We start from the raw sequence: 18697 nt of genomic DNA on the forward strand, positions 1-18697 counted from the left end.
AAAAAAAAGCCTAAATAAATAACACGTCATAGGACTTTAGCTTCTCCATGTTCCGTACATCATTCCTGCTATATCATCGACCTTAATAAAATATTACGACCTGTTTGGCGCATCCACATTTGTTATTTTGGGTTGGCCAAGACAAGATGCGCCCATATCTACCCCTTAGGCCGGTTTCTGAGTTCTAAATACCTAATGCCCAATTTCTTCTTCTCTAGAGACAGAGTTAGGCACTAATCCACGTGCTTAATGGGGTAGTCCTGCTTCAACTTGAGATTTATACACTCATTCTACTCTTCCCAAATTACTCAAACACTCCTTAATCACTACACTTTCATATTAATTATAAATCATTAATACAACAACTTAATTATTGAAGAGCATTTTATTATTTCCCTTGTTTCCAGTTGTAAGACGATATTTTGGAGAGCGTGATATGTACAGAAATATTTTAGGGATTAGAGGTATAAAAAATTACTTTAGAATACTAGGAGACTGAAAAACAATTTTAAGACGCGAAATATCCTAAAAGTTAGTTCATGATATTGCAAAAATGCTTTAAAATGTTGGATTTTACTTAACTCAAAATACTCCCTTTCCTTCATAATATACGAGTAAGTCACTTTTAAAAAAATAATTTGGTTTAAAATATAGGTCATTTGATAAGTAACTATCATTTTTTGAAATAGATTTAATGAATTAACTTATTTTTTTATATGAATGAATTCATTAAAATGACTTGTAATCTTGTATTATGAATCAAGAGAGTAGAAAGAAAGAAAGAAAATGAAAGAAAAGTGGTTAATGCTCCAAAAACCAATGGGAGCATTCAAATGGGAACAAGGTCCACCAACTAAAGATCCCAAAAATAAATGCCAAACAACCTAAAGTTTGAGTGCCTTAATGCCCTGATTATTGGGGGTATTCTGTTCACACGCTTTCTGATTCCCAAAAAAGATTGATATTCTAAATTCAGTAACCTCGCAAATAATTAAATGCATTCATTCATAGCATTTGTAATAAACTTGCAAAAGCATTAAAGTGAGGAACCATACCCATATGGGGTGTGTTGGTGGATCCTATAAACATTAGGATTAAAATTTAATTAATTCCTATTTTCTCCTATTTTACTACTTCCTCTCATCCTATATATATATATAAAAAAAAATTGTTAGAACATATATGATCCTATTTAAAAAATACGTTTAACAATTTTGAAATTTTAACAAATTTTTTCTTTTTCCCTCCTATTACTTATATGTTCCTATATTATTACATTAATTATCTAACTCTTTTATTTTCATTTACTAATTCTCTCTTTTACTCGCTCTCTTTCGATCCATAAATAGAAGTATTTTTAAAAAATAAAATATATATTTTTACATATTTATTATTTTTAATTAATTTTAACTAACATTTTTATCAATACAGTTTAGTTATTTATGTCTAGAATGTGTTCGGAAAACATACACCTTTTGACATATTATGTTGACAGGATATTTCAATTCATTCTTGATTGCCAACTTATTTACCGTCTCAAAAAAAAAAAAAGTTCCTTGGTGATACAGTAATCCTATAAATTTAGTTACTTATGCTAAAATTTGAATTTTTTCAGCACAATATTATTTAAAAATTTCTTAAAATACGTTTGGTGGTTCAGTACCACTACTAGTGAGCCAGTGCTGGGCTCACTTTCAACAGATGAACGACGACGTGCTTCTTTAACAATCACCACAATGACAAAGTCAATGACGATCCCTTTTCTTTTTCTTGTTTTTTTTAAAAAATTATTTGTTACTTAGTTTAAAGTTTTTGATGATTTATTCCCATATTTCTTAATCCATCCAACGCATTCACATAATAGTCGATTCCTGTCAAAAAAAAAAAAAAGAGATCGACTTCTTCGTTAATCAGCATTTATAAGCTATAATTATTTTTGGAGAATCCCAAAAAATTATCTTTGAATTTTAAAATTCTAAATCAATTTTTTTTATTACACTTTAATAACAATTGACAACATTTGAAAAGTAAATGACAACACAATTTTGTAATTATTCCTGATTTGGGATTTTAAAATTTTATAAGCATTTTTTTTGGCAAAAATCTATAAGTTTAAATACTAGACTATATTAAAATTGGATTTAATTTGTTGAACTTGTGGCTGATTGAAAAAGTTGTTTTTATCTTTTTTTCCAACAAGCTGATTGAAAAAATTACTGAGGTTTGTTAAGATAAAATTATTGATATAGGGAAACAAATAAACAATGGGTCTCATCGGAGTCCATAAAGAAAATCAATGCATATGGATACATGAATGAAAGAATATTTTGAGCAAAGCGTGATCATTAATTAAGCACGTTATGAGGGGCCAATGTCGAACTTTTGTTTTTTTGCAAGAAAGTCAAACATTATATTCCTCCGGTCATAAATATAAAATTTTTTTATAGTATAAATTACATAATAAAATATATCTAATATTTAGAATTAAAAGAGTCTATACAGATAATACAAAATGGATGATCAAATCATCCCTATTTTCCTAGCAATGGGTTCTTCATATGATGTTGGTAAAACAACATTCAATATCTTGATTTTACTTTCTAAGTGTATTTAGGAGTTAGGACTAAATCTTATTCATGATGCATTGTAACATATTGATGTTATTTTTTTAAGCTAAAGTATACATTTAGTCTTTTTAACTTTACGTAATGTTTCAATTTGGTTCCTTAACTTTACAAAAATATATTTTTAGTCATTTAATCTCAAAATTATTAATCTTAAGTGATAATTTTTTATAACAATCATGATTGTTTTGAATATTAAACTTAATATGTTAGTATTTAGTAATATTTTATCAGCATTTAAGAACTCAATATTATCACTTTGTTTAAAAGTTTTAGAATAGAGACTAAAAGTTTACTTTTTTAAAGTTAAAAATCAAAATAAAACATTGTGTAAAGTTAAAGACTAAAAATATACTTTAGACTATTTTTTATGCATTTGGTTTAATTTTATTTATAGCGCATTTAATGTTCTAAATAAAATCAAAATGATAGACACTTCTCTTTTCATTGTGTTTCATCTCATTTCTCTTTTTTTTTAGTAATATTTTTCTTTTCGTGTTCTCATTCTGTTCTTCGAACTTCTCTGTTGCCAATGTCGTAGTTCTCAGTTAAAATCACTTAATAAAATAACTTTCATTTTTTCTTCATTTGTTCTAATATTGGTTTTCAAACAATACAATATATATATATATATATATATATATATATATATATATATGGCAATCCCTATCACTATCCTCTCATGTCGCCGCCGCAGTCAATTTCCTTCCATACGTTGTCGGTCCCCAAAATTCCTGTCATTATTCAGCAATTACAGTAGGTAATATTTTTTACAGGTAATTTACGTATTATTCGTATTATATATAATTTTTGGATGATGTTTCTAATTCATTTTATATTATCATTTACTAATATAAAATGTAAAAATTCTCATACATTATTTTATTACGACAAGCCTATCTAGCTTAGGTTTTTAATAGATAGAGCTTAACAATATCCAAACAAAACTTAACAAGCCAGTGCTTGACAACATGACATATGTCAAACATTTATATATTTTAATTTTGCCTCCTAAAAATGATTAGTGGGTAAATCAATGAAATTTAGGACTTCATCCACCCAAACAGTGCCCACGCGGCAAATTCTCTGTCGGTGATTAAACTAATTTGGCCGGGTTGGCATCAAAGTGACTTTTTTAATTTTTTAATTTTTTGGTTTAAAGCCAATAAAATTTACTCTCTCCAGCATTCAATTCAATTAAATTTAAAATATATATATCATGATGTCACTTTTTATAACAAAAAGCATCACTATAATTATATTTCTATTTTTAATTATAAGTAGTCTGTTTATCAGTTATGTAAAATATTTTAAAATGTAATTTTTTTTACCATTATTTTTTTAAATTGAGAATATTTAATTTCAAAATATATAAATTTGAGCGTAATAAATAAAGCCTAGGAAGTATTATATATATATATATATATATACTCCTCCGGTCCTTATTATAAGACCCATTTGATTTTTTATTTGGTCCTAATTATAAGACCCAATCCATTTTCTCTCTTATATTTATGCATTTTTTTCCAAGATAATCCTTCTAATAATGAAGTTTTAGCCAATATACTTAATTAGCAAGGATATTTTAGGAATAACAACACTTATTTATTATAAATAACTAACTTAACTTACTTCCTTAATATCCTCAAATAAATCAATTGGGTCTTATAATTAAGACCGGAGGAGTATATCATGATCATTTACCCCAAGGGGAAACGCATAGAATAGAACTAGGAAATCAGTGAGAACTGAGGAAACCCAATAAAAAGTTTCAGACTTTTACCGTGCTTTTCTTTTGTTTTTTCCCTTGTCATTTCCTTCTCTTTCTTCATTATTGGAACAGATTGCGTTAACGGAAGACGAAACATGAACAGAGGACGACAGGGCGCGATATTTTTCATTATATATAATCATCGACTAAGATTAGTCTCACACCCATCTCTCTCCCACGGAGCAAGCCCCATGTTCCATTTCATCTAGGATTTTGCCTCTTGTTCCTTTCCTCCTCTCTGAGTCGCTCGCCATTATTTCAGGCTTCGCCATTACTCTCTTAACATTTCGAAAACAGAGTGAGAAAGAGGAACTACTCTGTCGCATTTAAAGGTACGCATTCTCGTCCCCTACTTCTCTTGATTTTGGCTTCCTACTTGATTTTTTTCTCTTTCATCTTCTTTGTCTGTCATAACCCAGATCTGATTATGCTCGTTGCTGCTTCCATTTTCTCTCTTTTCCAATTTGCATCACAGATCTGATTCCTGTTTCCGGGTTCTCTGTTTTTTCTGTTTTTCAAATATGCTATGTTTAGCTGCCGTGAGCTCCGGTGAGCGTGGGACGTTCGTTAGAAGTTACACTCCGAGCTTTCATCTTTTCCATTTTCATATACTCACTTCAATTATTTCAATGGTATTGGAACAATGGAAGCCGTTGTTTTTGTTAAAGAACACGTGTTTGTTTATTTCTGAATCAGAGAAACTTGAATGCGAAAAGCTCTGCTTTTTGCATATCATACAGCAAATGATCGATTGTTCGTAAGGGGGAAAAGTTAATCGGCAAGAACATAAGTGGGTGATTAAATCTTTCCGTATCTGTCAAGAAATTATTAAGCAACGTGATGCCAATTCACTTGTAAAATTCCATTTTTCTATATCTTCAACGGCATAATGGTGTGGGGCTGTGAGATCTGGCGTTTGCTTTGTGACTTTTTTTTGACTTTTTCGAGGGATGATGAAGCAGTTCGACTCTTATGGGCTTTATAGCCAATGGCATGTGACAGCCATAAAGACAATGTGACATAGTGTCGGTGGTACCATATTTCACATTTACAGCTTACCCGTGTCGTTTTAATGGTCCACGTCTTCAAGTAGTACCTACCAGCTGGAACTTAACCGTCATTCTCTCTTTCTTCTCTTTACTCACTCTGAATTCCCCCCAAGTGTGTCTGTCACGGGATTTTGCATCTTGTTTCATTGATCTACTTGATACAAGCAAGTTTTGTTTTCACATTAACCAACGTTATTTGTCTCTTGTTCTTTCTGGGTATTGATTTATAAAAACAGATAGTGGTCTTGTTCTATCTTTTTTCTGCAAAATTTCCCGGAAACTGAATACACCCCATATCCGCAGATGAAGCATAAAGATGGAAAACCGATCAACCTCCCAGACAAGAAGTCCAAGGTTGTCCCTACGGCAATCTTGCTTTTGCTGTGTGGACTTAGCTTCTACCTGGGTGGATTCTATTGTTCCAATAAAGACAACGTCATCACCAGCAACATTCAGAAGGCAATGAGGAATTCTCCAAAAGAATCCTCAGTTGCTCCTCTGCAAATCAAACCCATCATCTTCCCAGAATGCAGCATTGACAATCAAGACTACACTCCATGCACAGATCCAAAGGTATCCTTATATCATTTAACCTCTCTCTCTCTCTCTCTCTCTCTCGTTCATTAAGTAACATTTACAGAGAAGAAAGTGGCCTCCTTGATGATGATTAAAAAAGTAAGCTTGCTTGGTTTTTGCAGAGATGGAGGAAGTATGGTACCTATAGGCTAACCTTGTTGGAACGCCATTGTCCTCCAAAATATGAGAGGAAAGAATGCTTAGTTCCTCCTCCTGATGGATATAAGCCCCCAATCAGATGGCCAAAGAGCAGAGATGAATGTTGGTACAGGTATATTTATTATGTGCTTCCTGAGTTAGTTAACATGACAAATCTGGATTGATTATTTAATCTGGAGGAGTTAGTTAGTTAATTGGCCTAACTGAAGTGAGTTGGCCTAACTGAAGTGATGTGTGTGATATGTGGCTAGGTGCACTGTCACATATTCGAATTCTAAATTTTGCCAATTTCTTGGAGCCCACCTTATGGCGGGTTCAGAAAATTTATTAGTTGTGACATTGGACAAATTTCAGGAACGTGCCGTATGATTGGATAAACAAGCAGAAATCGAATCAACATTGGTTAAAAAAGGAAGGAGAGAAATTCATGTTTCCTGGTGGAGGTACTATGTTTCCCAATGGTGTTGGGGAATATGTTGATTTAATGAGAGATCTGATCCCAGGAATGAAAGATGGGACTATCCGAACTGCCATTGACACTGGATGTGGGGTGAGGAGTTTCATTACCTGATAATTTCAATAGCAGATTTGAACCGTTAGACTGACATAATTAAACATAGGACATGTTTATATTAATTAAATCCTGGGAACTCTGTTTTGTGTCCAAGGTTGCTAGCTGGGGTGGTGACTTGTTGGATCGTGGGGTTCTCACAGTTTCTCTGGCCCCAAGAGATAACCATGAAGCTCAAGTTCAGTTCGCTCTTGAACGTGGCATCCCTGCAATTCTTGGCGTCCTTTCCACACAGAGACTTCCTTTCCCTTCTAATTCCTTCGACATGGCTCACTGCTCAAGATGCCTCATCCCTTGGACCGAATTTGGTAATTCTCACATCTCCTAGAATCTTCATCTGAACATGACCGTGTTGTGCCAATGATTTTGTAATTTAGTGACATGAAAACTCACAAAACCTTCAGTGTCTGCCACTTTAATTCAAAAAAATAATGAGAGTCTTGTGACATATGTATGCAGGGGGATTTATCTGTTTGAGATTCATCGTATTCTGCGCCCCGGAGGGTTCTGGGTACTGTCTGGTCCGCCGGTGAACTACGAGAGAAGGTGGAGGGGATGGAACACGACGGTGGAAGAGCAAAGATCAGACTACAACAAGCTTCAAGAACTGCTCACATCCTTGTGTTTCAAGCTGTACAACAAGAAGGAAGACATAGCAGTGTGGCAGAAATCACCTGACAACAAATGTTACGACAATATTGGCCCAGAATCCTACCCACCAAAATGCGACGACGGTCTCGAACCTGACTCCGCCTGGTACACTCCTCTTCGTCAAACCCCAAGTTCTGAGTCTGAACAAGGTTTCCAAGTGGCCTTTGCACGTGGCACCGCACAGATGCCCAGCGGGTCTGATGTTCTCGCAGATGATAGTAAGTGAAGAAGAGGGTTCATCATTACAAGAAGTTGATGCCGGAGCTCGGCACCGACCAGATAAGGAATGTGATGGATATGAACACAGTGTTCGGAGGTTTCGCGGCGGCTTTGATTGCTGATCCTGTGTGGGTTATGAATGTGGTTTCCTCGTATGCTACGAACACCCTCCCTGTCGTTTTTGATCGAGGGCTGATCGGGACCTTCCATGACTGGTAATCTTCAAATGGTTTCTCAGTTTATTCAATTATTTCTCAGAATTATGTTTATAAATTCGAGTGTTGTGTCTTTTGTTGTAGGTGTGAGGCATTTTCGACATATCCTCGTACATATGACCTTCTTCATCTGGATGGACTCTTCACTGCTGAAAGCCACAGGTGACTTTTTCATATCATCTCTTTCTTCTTAAACACCATTAAATCCCTCCTTGTCCATGATAGAGAACAACAAAATTGATTGCAGATGTGAGATGAAGTACGTGATGTTGGAGATGGACAGGATCCTGCGACCTAAAGGGTATGCGATCATCCGAGAATCAACTTACTTTGTGGATGCTATTGCGACAATGGCCGAGGGAATACGATGGGAGAGGGATACGATGGGAGTGCCGTCAAGAAAACACAGAATACGACATTGAGACTGAGAAGATCTTGATCTGCCAGAAAAAGCTCTGGTACTCATCTTCCAGTGCCTGAAGACGACGACCCCTCAACTCAGATCTTCAACCAGCAACCAAACAGATGATTCATTTTAAAAAGGACAGCAAGGAATGAATCTGGTAACAAGTTTACCAATGGAAGAATTGACAAGCCAAATAACTAATTCTGATTTTGGTTAAAGTTATAGTGAGATTTATTCTAGTATAGATGTATTTTATTCATAGTATTATTATTATTATTATTCTTTATAGGCCAACAAAGTATTGGTTATAAGTCTTCCTTTTATCTGTTTTTCTCCTTCTTCTCTTGGCATTTTCTTCTCTTGTACTCTGTGATATGAAGGTGGATGATGATGCTTTTTGTCGTTAAAGCACTTAATTAAACTAGGTCTCAATTAATTTGTAGTTTAGGGTCGATCTAGGTCATTACTTCCAAAGAGCAAGTTATGCGTTTCTTTAAGTAAAAATTTAGGTGATAAAAAATAAAATAAATTGGACCTAAACTAAAATGCAAAATTCTAATTCTAAATGCAAGATGCAAATGCCCTAAAATATGTATGAAAATTAAATTAAACTAAATGAATGCAATGCAATTTTTGGGGGTTTTTGGAGGAAAATAAAAATAATGAATAAAGAAAATTAATCAGAAGCAAAGAAAATTAAGAAGTAAAAATTCAGAGATTTCTCTTCAGGTACGGTAGAGGGGACAACTCAGGATTCGCATGGATTTAACTTTCATAACCTTAATCAGTTAATTAGATCAAAGGGAAGTGATAAGAGTGTGGAATTAATAAACTTAATTACCTACTTGAAACAAAGGGAACCCTCAATTTCAAAAGCCCTTAAACTATTAGAGAACTCATAACAATATAAGGTTGGTTGATTAAGCTTATTAAAACCAATGAAAATTAACTCAATTAATTTTGGAAATTATGTTTGAAATTATCCAATTAAACAATTAGACAATTAACCAACTTAATTAAACAATTAAGAGGCAAAAGAACCCAAATTTTGCAATTCAAACCACATTGATAATTAAACTCATAATGAAAACTCAATTATAAATTCAATTAACAATGCAAGGGTTCTAAATATAAATTCCAACAAGTGTCTCAACACAAATAAAATCCAAATATCAATCCAATCCAAGCATAAAGATGACAATCTAGAACTAAATTGTCTCACAAAATACAACTTAAAATTATTTAAAACTAAATAAATTAAGTCCTTGAATTAAAAAGATAAATGGAACATCACTCCTTTGTGGTCTTCAAATGCTAGCCCAAGGCTCAAGTCTCCTTCATGCTCCTTTCAAGTTGCCTGCCTGTAAGCTTAAGCTTCCATCAAATTGTCTCCTCCTCCAAGCTCTTTGGTGCAATTTACGGGCATGTGACGCACGGTGGATGATTCAAGTTGGTGAAGCACGCGTGGAGCAATTGATGAGAGTGGATGTTGCGGTATGGAATGGAATCAAGGAATTATGAGAGGCCGTGAGACTAGAGAAGTAGTGGTGAAGGAGGAGGATTTGACGTTCAAGTCTCCTTTTTCCTGCGTTCAATGGAGAAGGATAAAAATAATATGACGGTGGATGATTGAGGGGTCCTAGGCGTTGAATTGTCCTCTCAAATAAAGAAATTATTCTAATGGGAGAAAAGAAAATTTTTCTGAATCCAAAACTCAAGCCCATTAGTAATTAATTGACCCACTTGATATTAGCCATTAGATTGTGCTTAGATTCCAAGAAACAATCTTGCACCATTGGATTTCCTATGTGCCCCTTTCTTGACCTACAAGAATTTGAGTGCATCCATTAATGTAGATTATATCCAAATATAATTAAAAATTAAATATTAAATCTGCACAAGAATTAGGCAAGAAAGTGCAAAACTTTCTAAAAATATGAGACTTGTTTTCAAAGAAATAGGAAAAATTAATTCCAAGTCAAAAATAGGAAAGTACAAAATATTTATATTTTTAATCCAAAATCTCAATTTTTATGCAAAATCCAAAAATCAACCAATTAATTCAATAATGCATAAAAAGTCTAATTAAGCTCAAAATTATCATTTAAATCCTGAATTAATGTGGGATAAAATATATAAAAATTGGGCTTTGTCAGTGAAATTCCCCGGGAATGCTGTTGCTGCTTCCTCAAGTGTATCCCTCAAAAACAACAATGTTACTGTGTTTCAATACAAATTCTTTCCATACAATTCAACGTCCTTGTGAATATTTCTATCATATAAAATCAGGCAAGTGTTCCATTTTATGGTTCTCAATCCGGCATCTATATATGTTGTGAATATTTATTTTTTTAATTTAAACGTGTTAACTTATACTTAGTAGATTAGGACCTAAGTCCAATACGAGCGAAACTAATTATGTGAATAATGAAATATATAAGTCCAGAGAGGGAGTATTTATTATATCCTATGTTTAATATAAAAACTTATTTGATTTTTATTTTTATTTTAAATATAAGATCTCAATCCATTTTGTCTCTCATATTTATTTATTTTTACCCAGAAGAGTCTTATAATAGAAGTGGTTTTAAAGATATAACTATTTATTATAATAACTAACTTAACTATTTTTTAATATATTTAAATCAATCAATTAATTTTTATATTAAAAATTATCGGTAGTAATTATTACATATAATTTTTCTCTGGTACATTGGTCTTGCGACACGAGTTAGACGTGGGGGATTTTCAAATACAAGTGCCAGATGGAGGTGCTTGCTCCCCGGGAACGTACCTCACAATGTGCTGGGTCTCCCAATAACGATAAGGCCCGTACCTATACCGTGCCTTATTGGGTATAAGAGTGAGATAATCCTTAACACGTAGCACTTTCGGTTGTGCAGGGCTACACATGTGGGGTATCCCAAAAAAAATTTAGGAAAAATAACAAAAAAAATAAAGTTAAAAATTACTCAATCTAAAATCAATTTTGATACTAATACTTTATTTGATGTTGATAATATTAAATTTACAAATAATAATAAATTTTTGTTAAAATTTCTTATATAACATTTGGTAATTTTCAACCATTTTTAATCATTTTTTTTAAAAAAAATTAAGGGACCCCACTGACCGCACCAATGCATCGAGCCATATACTTATACGTAGTGAACGCCTCTTTCGTAGTCTTTGTATCTTTGTAACTTGAAATTATTCTTTGAATATATTGGCTTGTTGAGATGAATCTAACTCATCTAAATTTTTAATCGTCCGAGGGGAAGAAAAAAAATATAAACGAAGTAGAAAGGGGAAAGGGGAATTGCACACGGGAAAAAGCAGAAAAGGAGAGGAATTCGTCCGCTTGTGGAATGAGAATGAAAAGGATGGGAAGGCTTCAAATCTGATGAGTGCGTGTGAGGGAGAAATGAAAGGACATAAGATGATGATGATGATGATGATGATGAGCCACTTGTTCTCTCTTATAGTGCTCTTCCTCCTGTTTTGGCAAACCACAACTTGTCCTCCAATGAAATAATTGCAAATCATGTCAATATTCACTGTCCTCTAGTTCTAAATATAAGATTTATTTTGTAATGTATATTGCTGCCGATTTCTTATTGCTGTCATCGAATGTTGTTTTTTATAACTACAAAAATCCATTTTTATTGATAATATAAAAATGGCAACTGAATAAAAATAAATTAAATTAAGTGATAAATGAAGTAATTGGGTCTATAAATACATTATCCTCAAGGAGCTGGTTTTTGTTGCCTTACAAAATGGGTTTTATATTTAAGACCAGAGAGAATAATAAATGAGTCTTATATTTAAGACCGAAGGAGTATTATAATACTGCCTTGAGTCCTAATTATAAGACCTCATTTGTAAACTACAAACGACGTCTTATAATTAAGACTAGAGGTAGTATTATCTCTTATTCTTAATAACGATTTAACCTACAGTTTAATATTATTTTCGGTCTTTAACATTAAATTTTACACTAAAAAGCGGAAATGATATGAAATATACACCCAAGAAAAATCATACGGGCAATCGTTGATGCGTTGATAAGGATATTAGAAATTTCACTACATTGATCATTGAATCAAGAAACAGTTGGTTCAGGGTTGGATGATGGATGGTCAAACCATACTTGATCAGTGATCAAGGAGGTCATATATAGTCAATTTAGTGTATGTTTTAATTATATACTAGCCATATTAAATAATAAAGAATAAAAATGATATTAATGTTAAAAAGCAAGGATATTTTTAAATTTGCTGGAAAATTCTCCGCTGAAATATTCATTACTTGCAATTTTTCTTTAAAGAAATTGTTGTATTTAAAAAAAATATAAATGTGGGACATGAGAATCCAGGAGTGCGGGAACGGGGCCCACGCCATGTGCGCACCAATTTCTCCTTTTTGGGTGCTTTCGTCTTCCAAGTTCCAATACTTTCCTCACATTCTCCTTCTTCCCCTTCTATCATTCTGTCATCCCCTCACCCTCCTCTTCTATCTACCCCATGCACCACCCACGTCCCTTTATTGTTTCCTTGCTCCTCCATTTTCTATTCCTTGTCAACTCATAACCATAACACAAATTGGCGTGGCACCCAAACAAATAATTTTTTATTATTATTCCAATCACCATCCAATATTTTATTATAATTGATAAATATAAGAGATAAAATGAATTAAGGTAATATATTTATATTTATATAAAACCAACTCATTAACTAGCTCATATGTGATCAAATTATGAGCACGAGGTCAATGCCTTTTCGATCGTTTTCTTCGTTTTGTTATGATGCTTCGGTCTTCAAATAGGCCTGCATGCACTGCCATGCCTTGACTAACTTGTTTCAGAGAGACTGCTCACCACCCCTGTACCTCCATTACTATTTTCCGATCTCTCTCTCTCTCTCTGTGAGATCCTTCCATGGATAATAAACCAAAGTCCGATCAGGTCGTTCTCTTCATCGACCACCTCAACGCTAGCCCTCCTTCCATGGAAACTCACCACAGCAACAATAACAACGACACCATCATCGCCAACAACAAGCCAGAGCTGACTTCTAGAGTTAAGACCCTCAATCGCCTCAGCTTTCCAAACCCAAATCTCGCATCCAAGAATATAACCACCCGCTCTACGCTAACTTCACTGTCCCCGAAGAAGCCCATGACGACGCCGCCCGGTATTCTTCCACCGACGACCAATGGGATGACGACGACGACGACGACGATGATGAAGAAGAAGATGAGGTCGGGGAGGACGGCCGCCCCAGGTCACACAAGAAAACCAAACGTCGTCGTCGACGGAAGATTCAATGGAAGCGCGTGATGGAATGGGCCTTGTTCCTCATCATATTAACCAGCTTGGTCTCTAGCATCACCATTGCTTCCATTAAGACGAAGCATTTGTGGGGTTTGGAGATTTGGAAATGGTGCTTGATGGGGATGGTCACGTTCAGTGGAAGGTTAGTCTCCGGCTGGCTCGTGGCTGTCTCCGTGTTCATCATAGAACGGAACTTCATGCTCAGAGAAAAAGTGTTATACTTCATCTACGGTCTCAGAAAAAGCATCAGAAACTGCATATGGCTTGGCCTCGTGTTATTCTCGTACTGGACCGTCGTCTTCGACAACATCCAGAAAAAAAACCACAAGTTCCTCAACAAGGTGTTCCAGGCTCTGGTGGCCGTCCTCCTCGGAGCCATAATCTGGCTCGTAAAGATCGTCCTGGTCAAACTTCTGGCTTCGTCGTTCCACGTCGCGACCTACTTCGACAGAATGAAAGAGAGCGTGTTCCATCATTACATACTGGACACGCTCTCGGGGCCGCCATTGGAGGAGATCGACGGAACGACGTCGCAGCATCTGACGGGGTCCAAGTCAATGCCGGCGAACTGGAAGGAAAGGAACAAGGCGATGAAGGAGGCAAAGAACTTGTACAAGTCGAAGAAGTTTGGGTCGAGGAAGATAGATATGGAGAAGCTGAGAGAACTAAGTATGGAGAGCACGGCGTCGGTGTGGAGCGTGAAAAGGCTGGTCAACTACGTGAGGTCGTCAGGGCTGTCCACGATTTCCCGGACCGTCGACGATTTCGGGAACGCCGAGTCGGAAATCTGCAGCGAGTGGGAAGCTAGGAATTGTGCCCAGAGGATTTTCAAGAACGTTGCTAAACCTGGTGCCAAGTAGGTAGCGTGTATTATTATTAATTTATTATGTTAATTATTTATTAGATCGATGCTTAAGTATATAGAACCAATTTCAGCAGTGATGAATATAATAATACTTATATGAAATCTAAATTATTCAAAATCAATTTTAATGGTTTAAATTTAAAATTTAAAATTAGTAATTTTTAAATAAAAATTTATTTTTCAAAAAACTTATAGTTAAGAAATTACATTTATTTTGAATTATGTATCTATTAAAAAGAAAAAAATTTTCAAAAACAAAAATATTAAATATTAAATCTCAAATATCCATATTAAATTTGAATTGTTGATATTTGATAAATAATATAATACTCGTCACTATAATAACTATTGAAACTAGTTCTTAAGCAGTAGAGATAGCTTTTGTATGACCTCTGCATGGTAATTAGAGGCATAATTAGGGGGATACCCACAGTTTAAAACACTTTTCACAGATTAATTAGCTATAATAAGTTTTGATGCGCTTTTGCATGCACAGAATGACATCAGATCCGTTGAAATAATATTTAGTTTAGAGATTCAAACGATGAACTTTTAATTTCTTTGTACTATCTTCTTTTAACACAATCATCTCATCAAACTATGATATGTCTAGTCATAGTTGCAGAGTTAATATACTATCATGATAAGAACTTCCACTAATCCATGAGATTTCCTTCATAAAATTTTGATTATACTGCTTTATATTTATATATTAGCTCCGGTCCTAATTACAAGATCCAGTGGACTAATTTGAAGAGATTAAGAAAAGAAGTTAAGTTAGTTATTTGTAATAAATAGGTGTTATATTTCCTAAAATATCTTTACTAATCAACTGTATTGGCTAAAACTATAATTATTAGAAGGATTGTCTTGGAAAAAATTGAGTAAATATGAGAGACAAAGTGGATTGGGGTCTTATATTAAGGACCGGAGGTAGTATAAAGAAATTAATAACATGCCACGCCATATATACTCCCTTCCTCCATACGTCATATTTACAAGTTTCAAACTTGAAAATAGGTGTAATTCATGTTATAAGTTTCAATTTTGATTCGTCTTAACATTCAATGTATTTTTTTAATGTTACCCTTAATTATTTCTTGCATCTAATATTTTTTTGACACCTTCTCTTTCATATTTTTTTCTCATTCATTATAAAAGCATATTTGAAAAGAAAAGTGTGTTTTTAACATATTTATTATTTTTAAATAACTTTAACTAATTGTTTGTTATCCATATATTAGCCATTTGAAAAATTTATAATAAGAATCGGAGGGAGTAGTAATTAGAGATGGGCCACTGATCCTCATATATATATATATATAGTAGCAATATGTGTGTGTGTCACTAAAACGTGATAAAATTCAGCACCTCTCACGCATGCGTCAGGGCCACTAAGTGGAAAAACTTAATAATCAACATACATTTATATATATAAATATATATATGTATATATCAATGAATGAATGATGTAAAGAATAATCTTGTGAACCAGCTTCATTCACGGAGATCTTGACAATATATCACATTCCACAAACCCACTTTGGCCTTATTTAAAATCACATTTGAAATCATTTATAAACACATTTTATGTAAGTTGAGACAATACTTATTTTATATTCGTAAATTACAATTGAAAAATTACTCATAAATTATTCTAAACGGGGTCCGAGATCAAAATTATGGTTCAGACATAGAGGTGTTTAATGAAACGACCCGCCTTGTGAGACAGCTTTGAAGAGCTGCTCTGTGGTCCCTCTAATATAATCGCGTCAAATAGTTGCTCTGTGGTCCTTATGGTCATCATCAAACTCACCCCATTGCGGCTTCTGCACCAAACGACAACCAGTCGTGATGTCGTTTGACGCTGTGGATGCAAGAGTGAAGTAGCCAGGTAGCTATCACCAGGCACGTCCAGGATAGGCTTCCGTCTATATATCCATCTTCTATTTCCCCATTAGCCTCTCCCTCCCCTTTCGTGCATAGCAGTACGCACACACATTAGTAAACTAGTAATCATCGTTGCGTTCTGTCTTGTCGCCCTCAGTCTAGCTGGTCCACGATCTTGCCCCCCACCCGCCACTATGCCACTGTGCCATCTCAAATATTCTCTCCACTATTATATACATACTTCCTTGTGTAATAAATATAATGGCTAGTTGATAGATGGATTTAAGAGGTGTTTGGAAACCAAAATCACTTTTTAAAAGTATTTTTTTAAATCAAAATAAACTTCTCTGCATTTTACTTTATATGTCATAAGTATTTTTTAGAATTATTCATGATTTTGTTTCTACGCAAACACTGCTTTTATCTTAAATACTACACCTCAACTCATTTTTTGCTTGTAATTTATAATATTTTTTAAAATAGTTTTATCAACTGTAAGGAGTTTCTACTAATAGGTAATTTTAATATATATAATTAAATAGGATAATTTAAAAAATTAACATAAACTTGTTAGAAATAAGTGACTTAACTAATTTTTTTAGTCTTCTCAAATTAGTTATCTTAACTCCTTTATTAAAGACAGGAGGTAATATGTATAAAACAAGATGAAGCATGCATGAACCGTACCATAGGGGTGTTTCATGTTTGGTATATAGTAAAAGCACCTAATAAAGCGTTTTAGACCAAGTGAAGACAAAACTCTTATGACATACTCATTTTGAACTTTGTAAAAGTACTCCTAAAGCTGATATAAACACTCCCCTGGTTTCAGGCTTATTCTTAGGTATGCTCCTAAAATGGAAGGATTCATTAATAATATAAGCTAAATTGTGTGCACTGATCTCTGACTTTTGATTGGCACGACAAGTGACACATATGATTCATAAATTATACTATTGAAGGTATATTGAAGAGGAGGATCTCATGAGATTTTTGAAGAGAGTTGAGGTTCATACTATATTCCCGCTCTTCGAAGGTTCACTTGAAACTGGAAAAATCTCCAGGTCCTCATTTAGAAATTGGGTGGTAAGTTTCTTACTGCAGAATCCCCAGTTCCATGATGATCCCTTTGTTATTACTTTGTTGGCTTTAATCAATTAATATATTAGATACTATTAATGAACAAATTTGCATGGATATATAATCAGATTCGAGCTTACTATGAAAGAAAGACTCTGGCACAATCACTGAACGACACCAAAACAGCAGTTCAACAGCTTCACAAACTGGCAAGTTCCATAGTGATAGTTATAACGATCATAGTGTTCCTTTTGGTGATGGAGCTGGCTACCCTCAAAGTAATACTTTTCTTCATCACACAAATAGTTCTGGTTGGGGTTGCCTTCCAAGGCACTTGCAAAACTGTGCTGGAGGCCATCATCTTCGTCTTCATCATGCACCCTTTTGACATTGGAGATCGCTGTGTCATTGACGATGTTCACGTAAGTCACCATATATTCTCACCAAACTCATCAAAGATGCCCACTTCTTCTTCTTAATTAATTTAACATTATTCTTGTATTGATTAACCATATTGCTGCTTCTTCAACAGATGATTGTGGAGGAGATGAATATCTTGACGACTGTGTTTCTTCGATACGACAATGAGAAAATCTACTACCCCAACGCAGTTTTGCTCAGCAAGCCCATAAGCAATTTCTATAGGAGTCCAGAAATGTGGGATTCTGTTGATTTCGTTATTGACGTTTCAACACCTATGGAGACCATCATTTCGCTCAAGAAATCAATTCAAACGTAAGAATATGTCTCTCTGATCTTTATCTTTCTTTTCACAGTAATATGATCAGATTTTGATGAGTATGTGTATGTATATGTATATACAGGTACATAGAGAGCAAGCCGAAGTACTGGAATCCAAAGCACGCGGTGATAGCGAAAGAGATAGAGAATGTGGATAAGCTGAAACTGTGTCTTTGTGTTCAGCACACGATCAACCATCAGAACTATGGGGAGAGAAACAATCGGATGACAGAGCTTTTGTTGGAGCTGAAGAAGATATTTGAGGTGCATGAAGTTAAGTACAATCTTCTTCCTCAGGAGGTTCACATCACCAAGATGAACAGTACCCAAAGTGGGAGGCCTGTGTTGTAATAATAATCACAACATGCTGCCGCTGCGAAACCAAAACGCTTACCGATGGCTCATAAGTTTTAATTTGGTCTCTGAGATATCTTTTGCTCGATCTGAATATTCAAATTAAGTTCTCTGCTTCGTGACTGTGTGATAAGTTGCTAAAGTATATTCGCAAGTACTGCCTCTAGCCCTTAATACTATTGCGTCTT

At 34.4% G+C, this 18697-nt stretch overlaps 1 protein-coding gene and 1 pseudogene across 1 annotated transcript; both read left to right on the forward strand.

Moving 5' to 3' along the window:
• Positions 1-4952: 4952 nt before the first annotated feature.
• LOC114718306 (probable methyltransferase PMT20) lies at positions 4953-8538 on the forward strand (annotated as a pseudogene).
• Positions 8539-13578: 5040 nt separating this feature from the next.
• On the forward strand, positions 13579-18697 carry LOC114718312 (mechanosensitive ion channel protein 10-like). The gene is made up of 5 exons (XM_028903597.1): positions 13579-14435; positions 17297-17420; positions 17543-17836; positions 17947-18149; positions 18239-18697. Exons 1-5 carry the CDS (start codon positions 13585-13587, stop codon positions 18504-18506), a joined length of 1740 nt encoding a protein of 579 aa, XP_028759430.1. The 5' UTR covers positions 13579-13584; the 3' UTR covers positions 18507-18697.

The sequence above is a fragment of the Neltuma alba genome, unplaced genomic scaffold, assembly GCF_004799145.2.
Source record: "Neltuma alba isolate B1F8T4 unplaced genomic scaffold, ASM479914v2 tig00011829_pilon, whole genome shotgun sequence".
NCBI lineage: Eukaryota > Viridiplantae > Streptophyta > Magnoliopsida > Fabales > Fabaceae > Neltuma > Neltuma alba.